We start from the raw sequence: 15,041 nt of genomic DNA on the forward strand, positions 1-15,041 counted from the left end.
TATTCTATTGTGGTTGTTTGTTGATATCTCTCCCAAAAAAATCTTGAATCATCATAATTCACGATTAACTGCTTTAAATATTTTCCTCTTGAAAGAAGATCTTTATCTCAATTGACAACCTGTAGCACTCCATATCACATAATGATGGTCATTGATCGGTTCGAGGAAAAGAGAGTGGTTGACAAACTCCCACTGGGACTGGGGGCATGCACTTGCACTATGAGGAGTGTGAACAGAAAGAACCTTGAAGTGTGGACTTTGGGAACAACCTGGTGAGACCAGCACCCTACAGCGTTCAACTGCTTAATTAATATGCACACATAAAATATAGTCCAAAGCTTTGACTCTATTTATTTATTTAATAACTAAATTCAAGTTTCAAACCTCCAATGTTGCTATCATGGCTTTACCGATGCTTCCATTGTCATGTTTAGTGGCAAGCTGGCGACCTTCCAATAGTTTTTCATTTTAAAATGGGTCATTGACCAAACACCTCCCAACCAAAAATTCAAATTGAGGAGTCACATGTGAGAGCTTTGCACTGAAATAAAATATAAAATGTGGGAGATAAATAAAAAGGGATTAAAGGAAATGCTTGCTTCCATCCTGGGCTGCAAGGAAAGGGGAAAAAAATCTATCTTAATCCTGCCATGAAGAACGTTGAGTGAAGGTGGGGAGCTGATGGTCCCTCTTAGACCCATTTTCTTCAAGTAAAACAAAAGCTGAAAATGGCTCCTCTTCTAGCTACTTCTGTTAATTATTTGAGTTCTGTTTGCCTAGCTTATTATAGAAAAAATATTAATAGTTCTAAGATAAATTTGGTTGGCAGAATATTTATTCCTACAAATAATATGAAATACAATGAGAATGTAGGGAAAACTGCATAGAAATATAATGTTTTATTTTTTAAAAAAGTCAAATGCGTAAAATTTTATGTTATTCCATCCAATGTGGAATAAAAATATATAAATCAACATTGTAAGAAATTTATATTAGCTCCAAAGGAATACAATACAATAGGAACATGCACAAGTACATACACACATAAACGACTTTATGGGGCAAACAAACTTCTTGTAACTAACGTTAAGACACACAAAGTAAGGGTCGAGGATTGAGTGTTGGAGGAAGCGCAAAATACACAAGAGTAAACGTTAGCAAAAGAACGAAAATCTAAATACTTTTAGGCACTTTACAACTCTTTTATTGAACGCTCAAAGTTAACTTTTTCTTTCTAACTACTTCTTTTACATAGCGAGGCCAAGAATCTTAGATATTAAACCAATTCAAAATCAGCCTTCAAACCTGCTAAGACTTTGAGAATTACCATCTACTTGCTCTACCTTTCCATTTTACAAATATTAACTGTTATGTGTTTCACAATTTTGAGTTCTCCATGGATGCATTTTATTGTTCCAAAGCACTTAGTTGTACTTTTGTCTCCTTGTTGCAATTGGGAATAGTCTAATATTGATAGGTCATATATACAAATTCATTTACTAGAATACGTACAACAATTTAGCATAATCCCATATCTTGTTAGCTACCTTCAAGGTACATAATATTCTAATAGTTTGAGGTGTCATTAAGTTCCATGTTGTAGTATGTGGCTCATATCAAGTGGAACACATGTATAGAAAAAGTAGACTGAAGAAAATAAGGAAGTTGGTATGAAGAAAAACCGTCGACAATTTTCATAAGTACATCGACGGTTTCTTCTAGATGCCAATTAGGAAGAAAACCGTGGACGGGTTGATATAAGTACATCAACGGTTTTTTCCAGTGAAGAAAAATCATCGACGATTTTGTTCGGTATCGTTTTTGAAATTTAAACTGGAAACGTCAATAGGTTGGGGTTGTGGGGGCAAATCTTCTGCGAAACGATATAGGGGTATTTGAGGAATTTTCTAACACCTCTGTATGTCTAGGGTTTGTATAAATACAAGGATGTAACCCTATTTTTAGATATAGTGAATTTCAACCGCTGCTTGCTCTTGTGGATATAGGCATTTTTCCAAACCATGTTAAATCCGTGTGTGTTTTTCTTGCTTTCCTTTATCTCTTTTTGTTTCTCTATTATTAATCATAATTGCTGCACCGATCGTTCTTCACAAAATTGGTATCCAAGCCTAGGTCATGATGGTTAGGATTTCTTCTGCGAAGTTCGACATGGTCAAGTTCGACGGATCTGGAAATTTTGGATTATGGCAGAAGAGGGTCAAGGATTTGTTAGTATAGAAAGGCATGGTGAAGGCGTTATACAGAAAGCAGCCAGAAGGTATGGACGACATTAGCTGGAAGGAATTGGGAGCGAAGGTTGTGGTAACTATCAAACTTTGTTTGGTTGATGACGTGATGTATCACGTCATAGATGAGAAATCACCAGTGGCAGTTAGGTTGAAACTGGAAAGTTGGTATATGTCCAAGTCATTGACGAACAAACTTTATTTTAAGCAAGAATTGTATGGTCTTAAGATGTCAAAGGGTTCGGATCTGAACCAGTGCATCAACGTGTTCAACCAGATCATTAGTATTTGAAGTGAGTTGATGTGAAGTTCGAAAATGAAGACAAGGCGTTGATGTTACTGAATTCCCTACCTACTTCTCCTAAGAATGAAAATTTGCTTACAACTTTGATGTGGGGAAAAAAAACTCTCGAATTAGAGAAGATCACATGTAATGACGTGATGACCCCAAAAATAGTTATACAAGATTAGTTGAATGATCCTAAAAAAAATTATTATTATTATTAATTAATTAATTATACATTATTAAAATGAATTTATTAAATAAATAATATGATGGATATATAAGTATGTATGTATATATATATATATACAATATTAATATAATATATTAATATATATAGATTTATAAGGAAGCTTAACAATTAAGCTTCCTAAGGATTTCACAGAGAGCTCACGCCCCCCCCCCCCCGGTTTTCACGCTCTCTCACTCTCTTTCTCTCCTTCGTCCCTCCTCGTCTCTCTAGATTATTTCTTCATCCGTAAGCCGAATCAAAAAACGAACACCACCACAAGGTCTCGGCTTCGATCATAAGCAAATTAATCGGAGCAGATTTTAGGTTTGGACTTCCTCTATAGGCACCACTCTAAGGTTAAGGTAAGGAGTACAAATTATGTCAATTATTTTAGGCATTCACCTGATTAAATCATGATATATAATTAATAGAATATTGTATATGTGGATTTCTGAGTAATTTTATGGGTATGAAAATTACGATTTATTTATTAAATTGTAGTATTTGATTAAATTAGATTTCCGAGAATATTTTGGAGTTAAACTAAACTGCAGGGATTTAATTAAATTAAATTTTCAGGAATATTTTGGAATTAGATTAAACTACGGGAATTTGATCATATTGGTGTTTTTTATATGTTAGAAATTAAATTTAAATATGGGAGGTGGATCACACCCGCATTTTTGTTGGAATTTAACCGGTTAATGGGAGCGTATGAACCTAGGGATGTTAGGATAGTAATTATTCTGGAATTTAGCTGATTAAGTTAAAATATATGAACACAAAGATTTGTGCGAACGCCGCAGACACTGCTTTAGGATCCCTACAAGTATTTCTATAGGAATCAAGTAAGAAGAATAAATTATGTCAAGCGTTTTTACAAAGTTAATTGCTTGAATTATAGTATGTGATTTCAGAAATGATATCTGAGTTTTCCTGGGTATACCGACATATGAAATGGGAGTTTCGAAATGATATATATTTTGTGTAAGTTGGGTTGGGTTGAGTAAAACCCTAGAGATAATTATATCAATATTTTCAGCAATATATTAAAGTACAAATTATCAGAGAAATGTGTGGCATGAGTTGAATATTATGCATAAATAACTTTATCAGTCTATGGAAAAGTATATATGTAGACAGAGATATGATTTTTTATATATACAGTACCATAGTACGACAATGCTTTTTATAAAGCTACAGTGTAACCGAGTTTATACGGAGTTTATACAAATTTTATACAAAGATTTATACAGAGTTTATACAGATTTTATACAAAGATATAGAGTTCTATATATAACTACAGTACAGAGTTTTATACAGATATTTTATACAATAATATAGTATTCAATATAGAATTATATCGTTCTTTAAGGAACTATAGTACATATATTTATACAAAGATACAACGTTCCCGAAGTGGAACTACAACGTTCCTTATGGAACTACAGCGTTCCCTGAGTGGAACTACAATACAGATATTTTATACAGAGATATAGTGTTCCTTATGGAACTACTGTAACGACCTGAAGAATAATGTTATTTAAATAATAAAGAGGGAGAGAAATGGAAACAGTAACAGAAGGAGGCAATCGACTTCGTTGACTAATGCTTCGCGTTCGTAATTGACATTGCACTTTGGGGTTAATAACCGAAAATTTTTCCTTGGTGGGGATTCGTCGACGAGAGTATAGCAGGACCTCGTCGACGAGAAGATGCCAAGAGAGAATTTTTGGGAAGTTTGAAATTCGTCAACAAGGGTGCAAATTCGTCGACAAACTTTTCACAGGACTCATCGACGAGGTGAGGTGGCTCGTCAACGAATCCTGTAGTATAAATAGTGCTTAAACTCAGTTTTATGCAGAATTTCAGCACTGTTCTCTCTCCTCTCTCTCTCTCTCCTACGGCCTCTCCTCCATTTCTCTTCGATTTTGGCCCCGTCAGTCGCCGGATCGACGATCTGAGGCCACCACGATGCTCCTGGCGAAGTTCCCTTCAAGTCTGCTGGGGCGGATTGTCGGTGGAATCGAGTCGATATTCTTCCCAGAATCAGGGTAAGGCCTTTTAGTCAAATTTTGGCCTTCTGGTAGCTGTAGGAAATGATGTAGGTTAAAAAATATTGATATTTTGTTCTGGAAAATGTGGTTTTCAGGGTGTGGAATAGGAAGCCCTGTGGGTGTAGGACCAGTATACAATAGGGGCTTTTTGACAATTAGGTAAGAGAAACATGCTATGCTAGGAAAACCTAGTGTAATTTCAGTATAAAGTTTGTGTTTTTACTAAATTATTATTTAGAGCAGAAATTTATGCAATTTATTATTGAGGTTAAAATATTTTAAATTATTGTGTGGCATGAGAGTATGAATACAGTATAAAATCATGTTTATACAGTATTTTCAGGAATATGTTTTACAGAATATACAGAGAATGAAATGCATTTACAGTATTTTTCAAAATACCATGATTTTAAAGTTTTACAGCACCATAACAGGTAGATTTACAGTTTATCTCAGAAAGATACAGTTATTACAGAATCATGATATAGTTAGTTGTATATAGAAACGTATTATATAGTATCAGACCCTGATGGATCAGACAGCAGAGTACGGTACCGTAGCTACAGATATTCAGATATTCAGTTCAGAGTGCAACCACTTATCTCGGATACTAAGTGGTATGAGGTCGATCGTGCCTAGTTGTAGACAGGCTCCCCATCAGATATGGGTTGAGAATGGCCAATCTAACCGAGGAGTAGAGTGGTTTACCCTAGTCAGCCAGCTAGGATAGATCCAGCCTTCAGACCGTACAACCCTATCATGAGGGGTTAAATCATGACATACAGCTATCTAGGGAAATATTCTCAGATATTATAGTATTATCAAACTTTCTGAAATAGTAGTATTATTATGAAAAGTAACTTCATGCAGTTTGACATGTTAAATTATGTAGTTAAAAGGGTTATAATATTTTATGTAGTATCAGCATTTTCAGTTTTAGTTATTCGTACTATTCTTAACTCTAATTAATTTTTACAGATCTACAACTCAATAGCCACACACTAGTGATAGCATGTTTCGTCTTACTGAACTTTGACTCATCCTAGTGTTGAATTATTTTTCAGGTGAGCCAGTTAGGCGAGCGAAGCAGGCTCGTAGATAAATGAGCTGTTAGTCTACCTATGGAGGGTGAGTGTTTTGGGGTTCAATTTTGTTAACCCTTGTATTAGTATGAGCAATTCTTGAGAGTATAGTATATAATATGTAATATTTGTGGAATATTACTCTGGTATTGTGTATATATATATAAGGTTGTGTTTCATGTTACTTGCTTTCCGCTGTGTAGGAAATTGTTTTAATTTAAAATAATAGAGAATTTATCTTTATAAGGAGGTTATTACAAATGTGGTATCAGAGCCTAGGTTGCTAGGTTCTGTAGACTTTAGAGTACAGCGGAAGCAATACAAGAGTATAGGGAAGAATTTGAGGTTTATTCTATGATCTGGGTACAAGATTTTCCGTGGTGATTTTTGTGTTTTTCTTGGAGTGACGATTTCAGGAAAATCATAGTAAACTATCGTCGAGTTGTGTGTCTACGTTACAGAACTAGATTTTGAGTTAAGAATGGGGAGAGTAGTTAATTATAAATATAGGATTTGAGTAGCATGAAATAGATAGGGTCTGTGTAGAAGATATGGTTCTTAAGTGTGTTTTTTGTTTTTCAGGATGGATCCAGGAAGTAGCGGTACGAATGTTGAGAGGGATGGAGCAGGACCTTCTAGTATGGGAGGTGCTGATACTGATGTCGTTCTACGTAGCGTCACCCAATAGGTGATGGCTGAGATGACCAGGAGTTCTAGGGAGCATGGTTGTTCGATCGAGCAGTTTACGAGGATAAAGCCCGCATCCTTTGCTGGAGGAGATGACTCGATTGTAGCTGAAAATTGGGTCCAAGATATTGAAGAGACGTTGGCTGTGCTTCCTTGCACAGATGAACAGAAAGTGGTATTTGCAACATTTAAACTGACAAGGGAGGCAAAGCGTTGGTGGAGATCAGCACGACTGATAGAGGAGTAAAGGCTGGTTCTAGTGTCGGTGACTTGGGATCGATTCAAGGAGCTGTTCTTAGAGCGATATTTTCCTTCTGTTGTTCGGAATGTGAAGGCAGCAAAGTTTCTGCATCTGGTACAAGGGGCAGATGACTGTATCCTAGTATGCAGCTCGGTTTATCGAGTTGTCACGTTTTGCTCCACATCTAGCACCTGATGAAAAGAAAAATGCCACGAAGTTTAAAGAGGGATTAAAGAAGAACTTGTTTGAGCAGGTGATTGGCTTCAAAGCTCAGACATTTATAGAGATTGTAGATAGGGCTGCGATTATTGAGAGTAGTATACAGAGGGGTATAACGGCTCAGAATCAGAGGAAGAGGCTTGTGCCTCAGGGTTTGCAAGCTGGCTCCAGTAGGGGTCCATGGAGAAGAGGTCGTGATAAAGGAGATCAAAGGCAGACGACAGGACCCCGTGAGAATCAGGGCACGTTGTTTTTCCCGGTATGTCAGACGTGCAGGAGACGCCATTCGGGAGAGTGCTTGGCTGGGAGAGGTGTATGTTAAGGGTCGTAGTTCATATGTTATGATATGCCAAAATTCATGAAAGTATTATCTTGACAGATATTAGTATGAAACAATTATGTATCATTATTTGAGATTTACTATATGTTATCAAAACCTGGAGGGCTTGGTTTAGGCTTTCACGAAACACGGTACCGTAGCTATATGTCTACCACACGTCGTAAGGGACTGTGGGAGAACGGAAGTCGATGTGGTTTTATGATAGTGCAGGCGCCCCTCTAGTAGTCCGGGTCAGGAGGGGCAGTCTCATCGTACTTACAGACTTATGTTGATCTAGCGCGGTTGGCTAGTCATTGCTAGGTCCCGCCTTTGGGCTGCACAACCTAGTCATGTGGGGGTAAGACATGACACCAGCCAGCTATCCATCTAGGGTGTTATTTCATGTACAATTATATAATATGATTTTCATGTATAGAAACTCAGTATGTTATACCATGTTATGATAAATTAAGTTTTATCCAGATATGATACAAACAGTTTTACCAAGTATGATTTATTTACTGTTATATGTATAACAAGAAAATACTCATGTTGTCACACACTGATGTTAGTTTATTTCCCTTACTGAGAGGTGTCTCACCCCATCTATATAAACATTTCAGGAAACCCAGATAAAAGAGCGGATAGAGCTCCGCAGCGTCAGAGGTCAACTGTCCTACCCTGTTAGAAGGTTAAGTCGGGATGCTAGGGTCTAATGGATTTTTGGGCTATAACCCTAGGGCACCTTTTTGGTCTTTTGGGGATCTGTACATGTATATGACAGGTTTGGTAAAACTCTGGTATTGTGTTGTTAGATGATTTGATATGTATATATGATTTTACATTTTCCGTTGTTTAAGTAACAGAGTTGTATTTCAAGTATATCCCTAGTACCCATGGGTCTAGGTTAATTATGTTTTATCAGTTGAACAAGATATCAGGCTTATTATATTAAATGCTATTATAAATAAATAAATAAATATATATATATATATAAGGTAAAATAGAGAGGTTGTTACAATAATGACCACCGTATTCTTATTAATTTTCATACTTCCTTACATTAATTAACAACATATTAAGTAGGCAGTAATACATATTAATTTTATTTTTCTTTACCTTGAGACTAAACGCATAAAGTATTTTTATATTAGTTTGTCTTATAAATTAAAGTGAATTTGACTCCCTTTTGAGAACTCTTTTCTAATTGTTCATGGTTATTTGATCTCTTTTAAAATTGAATTCTTTTATATAATTCTTTTATCACTCTAAATTTTTGGTGATCAATTTCTAAGAACTTAACCCTTCTTTTGTAGCCCAAATAATGTGATATAAATTAAAGTTGACACTACTAGTCAAAGATGACAATTCTAGGGTAAGCTAATTAGTTTTTGGTGAAGAGGTATGAAGCTATCGCTTACTTGAGAGACAATAGTGAGATGTTTTCAATGATAACTCTAACAAAGATTTTGTTAACCTCATAGGCAATGATGTTGCTTAGGGTTTGGGCATTCTACATGGGGGTATATTTGAATTGAGTTGACACAGTAAAATACTCAAACTTGACTTGACTAAAAAATGTTAAGCTTGAAACTCGACTCAAACTCGACCAATCTCAAAATTGTTAAACTCGAACTCGACTCAATTAGAAATTCTTAAAACTTGGGCTTGACTCGATTAAGATCGACTCAATTGTAATTAAATACTAAACACATATAAATATATATACTGTTCATAGATATATTTATAAAATATATATTATATGACTAATATAATATAAAAATAATAAATTTAAAAAGTTCACTTAGACTCAAAAATTGACTCAAGTGCTATTATCAAATTCAAACTTGACTTGTTATAATACTTGAGTAACTCGAACTTGACTCGAATTCATGTAGAATCGAGTCGAGTCGAGTCAAGACTGGATAGCTTTTGAGTAGGTTTGACTCACCTACACCCCTAATTTTACATCATGATAATGATATGAAAAGACTCCATGGTTGTACGATTTTTATGACCATCACTTAAATACTATATTTGAAAGAAAAGAGAGAATAATAGAATTTGTTATAATATAAAACACTAACTTAGTGTCTTCCTCTCTATCGATAATATCTCTATTGTTCAATGCCCTCAAAGGTTGGTGCAATTGGATGTGGGTGAATTGAAAGCCTCCCTAGTAATAGAAAATCTTGGATTCGATTCTGCGTAAAGATTAGTCCTTGATCAACTAGAAGGGAGCTACGAAATCGATCACGTCCTCGCATGATTTGATGTCATCCAAAGTGTTCAAAGGGATCTTCCATAATAGAATTCTAGGTTGTTCAAAACACCCCCACACACACACAATGACCATCATACTCTTATTGACTAATACCCGCTAAAAAAACATTAATAATATATTACGTAACAAGTAATACTAGCTAATCTTATTTCTTTAACTTGAGACTAAAGATATAAGTGTTTTATTATTTTTTTTTATAAGTTAAAAGTGAATTCGACTAACTTCTTTTTGAAAACTCTTTTATGATTGACTTCAATCTTACTAAACTTCTTTTAAAATTGACATCTTTTTACAATTCTTTTGTAGCTCAAGTATTGCGAGTTCATTTTTTTAAAATAATAATAATATTATTACTTTGTCCCAATGTTTGATACTCATAAATTGTAATGAAAAACTATATATGGAGAAATTTTAAATACCAATTTCACTACAATTTATTTTATTTTTTTATGGAATAAATAAACCATAACTCTTTTTCATACAATGTTTTTTTTTTTTTTTTTGGTTGATGACTTGACGTTCTTGCCTTTCACTTAGGCGACACCAAATCAGGCGATAAAAATATTACCATCTGCCTATTAATGCATTTCTAATAATTCATCATATAGATTACAAGTGCAGAATCAAATTTAAAACCTTGACATCACCAGACATGAACTTTGCCCTTACCATTTAAAATAAATTTTTTTTTTATTAGAGTACATCAGATATTTTTTTGATGTGTCAATTTTGAGATGTAATATTAAATATTTGCTTTCCAGATGATTATTCCAGCTCATATTGTTCAATAAAACATTAGTTGAAAATTTCAAATAATAATTGGGTTACCATAAGAGGAATTAATTTTCAATGAAATAAAAAAGGAATTCAAATAATTCCAAAAATATAAAATTTTTAATGACTTAAAAAGATAATTTTAGGGCAATATTTTAAAAAGTAGTTTAGTAAGAATCATTGTAAGACAATAAAAATAACCACAAAACTTTAAAATTTAAAATCTTTAGGGTACTAAAGCTAATTCCAATTCAAATGCAAAGGACAATTTAATAATTTATAAAAAAATTTTAAATAAATATTATTTTAATTGTAACATTTAAAATTATCCTAAATCTGTTTTTCTTTTATGGTTAGGATTTTTTTGTCCGATTAAAAGTTCATATTAAGTTTATTTATGATACAAACTTGTCTTTTATTGAATACATCTTTTCACTTGTCATCCATCTCAAACCTGAAATTCTAGGATCAAATTTTTGTTATAATATCAATTTTGAATTAAGAAAACTTAAATGTTAATAATGTGCAAAATTAAATTTTTATTTATTAATTTATTATATATTTTTCATTTCAACTTTTAAGGTAATTTTTAAGTTCCAAATACTCTCACCATAAAAGTATTGAACTATTATTACATGGAAATTAAAAAATAATTTTAATACTAGAAACCCAAATTAGAAAGAATTTTTTCCCACAGTTTCTTTTCTTTTGAGTCCAATGAGAATAATAATTTGTAAATCTAACCCTATGATGCTAATACTTTTTTTTTTAGTCAATTGAAAGCTCATATTGAGTTTGAATTATATAACGGAAGATAGTTTATCTCTCATCTCATATTGATTCTCACTCTCGTTCATATTGAGATTTGAGTTGCACCACGTGAGATAATTTATATCTTATTTCATATTTCTTCTCATTTTTTCTTAAATGTCTAATCCTTGTTCTGAAAAAAAAAAAAAAAAATTCTTTTCCCCACATATTTATTTTATTTTTTGGTTTGGTCCCGAAAGAATCATAAATTGCAAAATCAGACCCATCACTCTGCTTTCACGAGTTTTTTCGCGGATTATCTTTTTTTTTTTTAAATATATTAAATAATACCTCTTTCAGGGAAATATTTCCCAGAATGACTCTGACATAATCTCGCTACTCCAAGTAGCGAGATTTACTTTTGACTGAAGGGCTCGTGTTGACGCGTGGCAAATCTCGCTACTTGGAGTAACGAGATTTTCTTGGGATACTTATTGCTCTGCCAACCGCCTTTTGATGCGTGGTAAATCTCGCTACTCCAAGTAGCTTCTGGCCTACTAGTTGAGGCTGCTGCTTATTATCTTGTCCTCTTTTCTTTCATGCAGTTGTCGCTGCCGATTTGGCATTTGTTGTTGCTTATTTTCTTCTACCCCCATTCTTTCCCACTTATGTGCCAGTAGCTACCACCTCCACCTTAAAATCTTCATCGCTGAAATCATCGTTTTCATCTTCCCCATCAGATATCTCTATAACAGTTAACGACTTTTCTGTGCTACAGCCCTTGATACTTTCTTCCTCGCTGACACTTGGGGAATTTCATGTTAATTCCCAACATCAAGAACAATAACTTTTGAAATGAGTAGAAGACTCGATAAGTATAATTGTAGTAGTCATTGGAGGAGTAATGACTAGTCTATCTGATCTGAGATCATCAGGGTGTTTCCTTACTTGGACAAATGGTATGGTTTGGAGCAAATTGGCCAGGGTGATTGCTAATCAGAGATGGATTCTGGGGGATCTGAAGGCTAAGGTTGAATTCCTTTTCCCTGGGATTCTCTCTAATCACTCGATTTGCCTAATTTCCCTGTTTGAAGAGGGGTGTCTGGGAAGACGATCTTTAAAATTTTTCAACATGTGGACTCTAAACCATAATTTTCTCGACATTATCATACAAGGTTGGGATGCGCAAGTCTAGGGCTTTGAGCAATTCAAATTGGTGAGGAGACTTCAAGGCTAGGGCTTAATGCATTCCATTTCTCCCACATTTCGGCTAGAGTATAGAAGGCTGGGAATGATGTGATCGAGCTCATAACAAAAACTGCACGACAATCCCTCGCATGGTGACCTAAAACTACTATTGAATGAAAGGAGAGGGATTGTGAAATGATAGATAGGAAAGGAGAAGGACTGTGAAATGATAGGTGGTCTGGGTGTGCTGGATCTAAAAGTTTGGAATCTTTCTTTGCTCACAAAAACACTCTGGAATATCCACTCTAAAAAAGACTCTCTCTGATCCAAATGCGTCAATCAAATCTACCTGAAAGGTTCAAGTTTGTGGGAGGTCAGGATAACAAATGATGAATCCTTACTATACAAAAAGCTCATTGGAATTAAGAACCAGATTATGTCAAGATGTGCGAACCACCTGGATGCATTGCTTCAGCTTTTTGAGGAATGAGACCTCGATCATTCTAGCTCTTCCATTTGCTATAACTTCTAAATAACTAAAGGAACTACAGTTCCTTGGTCCATGGTGGTTTGGAATAGTGAAAGTACCCCTATACATGCTTTCACTCTTTGGCTGGGAATTATAAGGAAACTACCTACTTGTGATAGGCTTATTGGGTTTGAAGGAAACTTGTATTGTTCCTTTTGGTTGGTAAGAGAGTTGGTCTGACCTCTACTGTTTATCTCATATGGAATGCCATAAATAGGAAAAGGTTTGAAGGAAAATTCATATTCCCAATGGAGTTGATTGTGACCATTCAAAAACATATATACACAGTACTAGACCAAAAGACCCCTAGATTGCTCAAGCTCTTTTAAGATCCTGAGTGTTGACTTTATTGCTTGTAATTTTGATGGGACTCATTTCCTCCCTATATCTGTCCAGTGTTCCATGTAAATACTCATTTTGATCAACATATTTACTTTTCAATCAAAAAAAGAGTATGATAAATTGATGGATCATCGACTCTCTTTGTGCTACAGATAGCGGCAATAAATGGAACATAAAATTTAAATATTTCCTACTTAATAATAAAATATATAAAAATTTTTCTATTTAATTAAATATAATTACTGTATATTTATAGTGTATGATTGTTATATATTACATTTTAACTAAATTACAAATTTGTAAATTAAGAAAATCTCGCTACTCCAAGTAGCGATATTTAAAAGCGAGCCCTATTCTTGCAGAGTCACGTGGCACCAAAATCTCGCTACTTAGAGTAGCGAGATTACGTTAGAGTCATTCTGAAAAATATTTCCCTGAAATGCATATTATTTAATATATTTAAAAAAATAATAATAATTCGTGAAAAAACACCTGCTTTCACCAAATTTAATGACCTCATCTGTCTCCAAACTTTGAATTAAATGTTACAGCTGTGAATCCCACCCAACTTCCCAGAAATTAAAATAAATAAATACCTCTCACTATTCCCTTCTCCTTCCCCTCCCCCCCTCCTCCTCCACCCCAAATGTATACCACCTCCCCCACGCCTCCCCTTCGCCTACAAATGTCCTCCACCAACCCCACCACCACCGCCGCTTGCAGCGCCCCTCCCACCACCGCCGCTTGCGGCGCCCCTCCCACCACCCTCACTGGCTCCACCACCACCACCACTGTCACCACCACTACCACAACCACCGCCACCTGCCCTACTCATAGGTCCATCAGCCGGAGCGTCACCAACCTCGGCCTCGGCTACGCCATCGCCATAGCCCTCGGCTTCTTCGTCGTCCTCCTCTCCACCGTCCTCCTCGCCTCCTACCTCTACTGCCGCGCCTCCCGCCGCCGCCGCTCCTGCCACTCCCGAAACCCTAACCCTGATTCTGGCTCCGACGGCATCATGGTCTCCCACAAATTCTTCGCCGCCGGCCTCGATCAGACTGTCATAAATTCGTACCCAAAGTTCCCGCCCGTCAAATCCTGCGATCTCGGGAACGCGGATACGATGTTTACGATGTGTTCCGAGCCATGAGTTTAGTTTTGTGTGTATGAGAATAATTTTCATAAAATTGTATTTTATCAGAATAATGTGATTTTTTCAAAATAAGTAAATTTTTTTTAATTTTCAGGAAAATCATGAAATAAGTATAGGAACTATGTTTAAAAGTATGGTATTAAAACAGTATAGGAATTTCAAACTATGTATGTTAAAATATATGTCGGCATAAGCGTCATGATTTTACCTGATATAATATGACAGCATAAAGGCCATGGTTTTTACATGATATAATATGCCGGCGTAAGGGTCGTTATTTTTACATAATATACTATGTCGGCGTAAGGGTCATGGTTTTATATGATATGCTATGTCGAAGTAAGGGCCGTGATTTAGAAGATACAAAATGTCAGGGTAAGGGCCCAAGTTTATACGTTATGATATGTCAAAATTCATAAAAGTATTACCATGACAGATATTAGCATGAAACAGTTATGTATCATTATTTGAAATTTACTATATGTTATCAAAACCTGGAGGGTTTGGTTTAGGCTTTCACGAAACACGGTACCGTAACTATATGTTCATGATAATGTATATGTTAGTGCTACCACACGTCGTAAGGGACTGTGGGAGAATGGAAGTCGATGTGGTTTTGTGGAAGTGCAGGCGCCCCTCTGGTAGTTCGGGTCAA

General features: G+C 35.2%; 1 protein-coding gene across 1 annotated transcript; it reads left to right on the plus strand.

Moving 5' to 3' along the window:
• The first annotated feature begins 13,857 nt into the window (after positions 1–13,857).
• Positions 13,858–14,602, plus strand: LOC131165809 (RING-H2 finger protein ATL68-like). The gene has a single exon (XM_058123903.1). The coding sequence runs from the start codon at positions 13,880–13,882 to the stop codon at positions 14,381–14,383; it is 504 nt and encodes a 167-aa protein (XP_057979886.1). The 5' UTR covers positions 13,858–13,879; the 3' UTR covers positions 14,384–14,602.
• The last annotated feature ends 439 nt before the right edge of the window (positions 14,603–15,041 follow it).

This window comes from Malania oleifera, chromosome 10 (assembly GCF_029873635.1).
Source record: "Malania oleifera isolate guangnan ecotype guangnan chromosome 10, ASM2987363v1, whole genome shotgun sequence".
In the NCBI taxonomy this organism is placed as follows: domain Eukaryota; kingdom Viridiplantae; phylum Streptophyta; class Magnoliopsida; order Santalales; family Ximeniaceae; genus Malania; species Malania oleifera.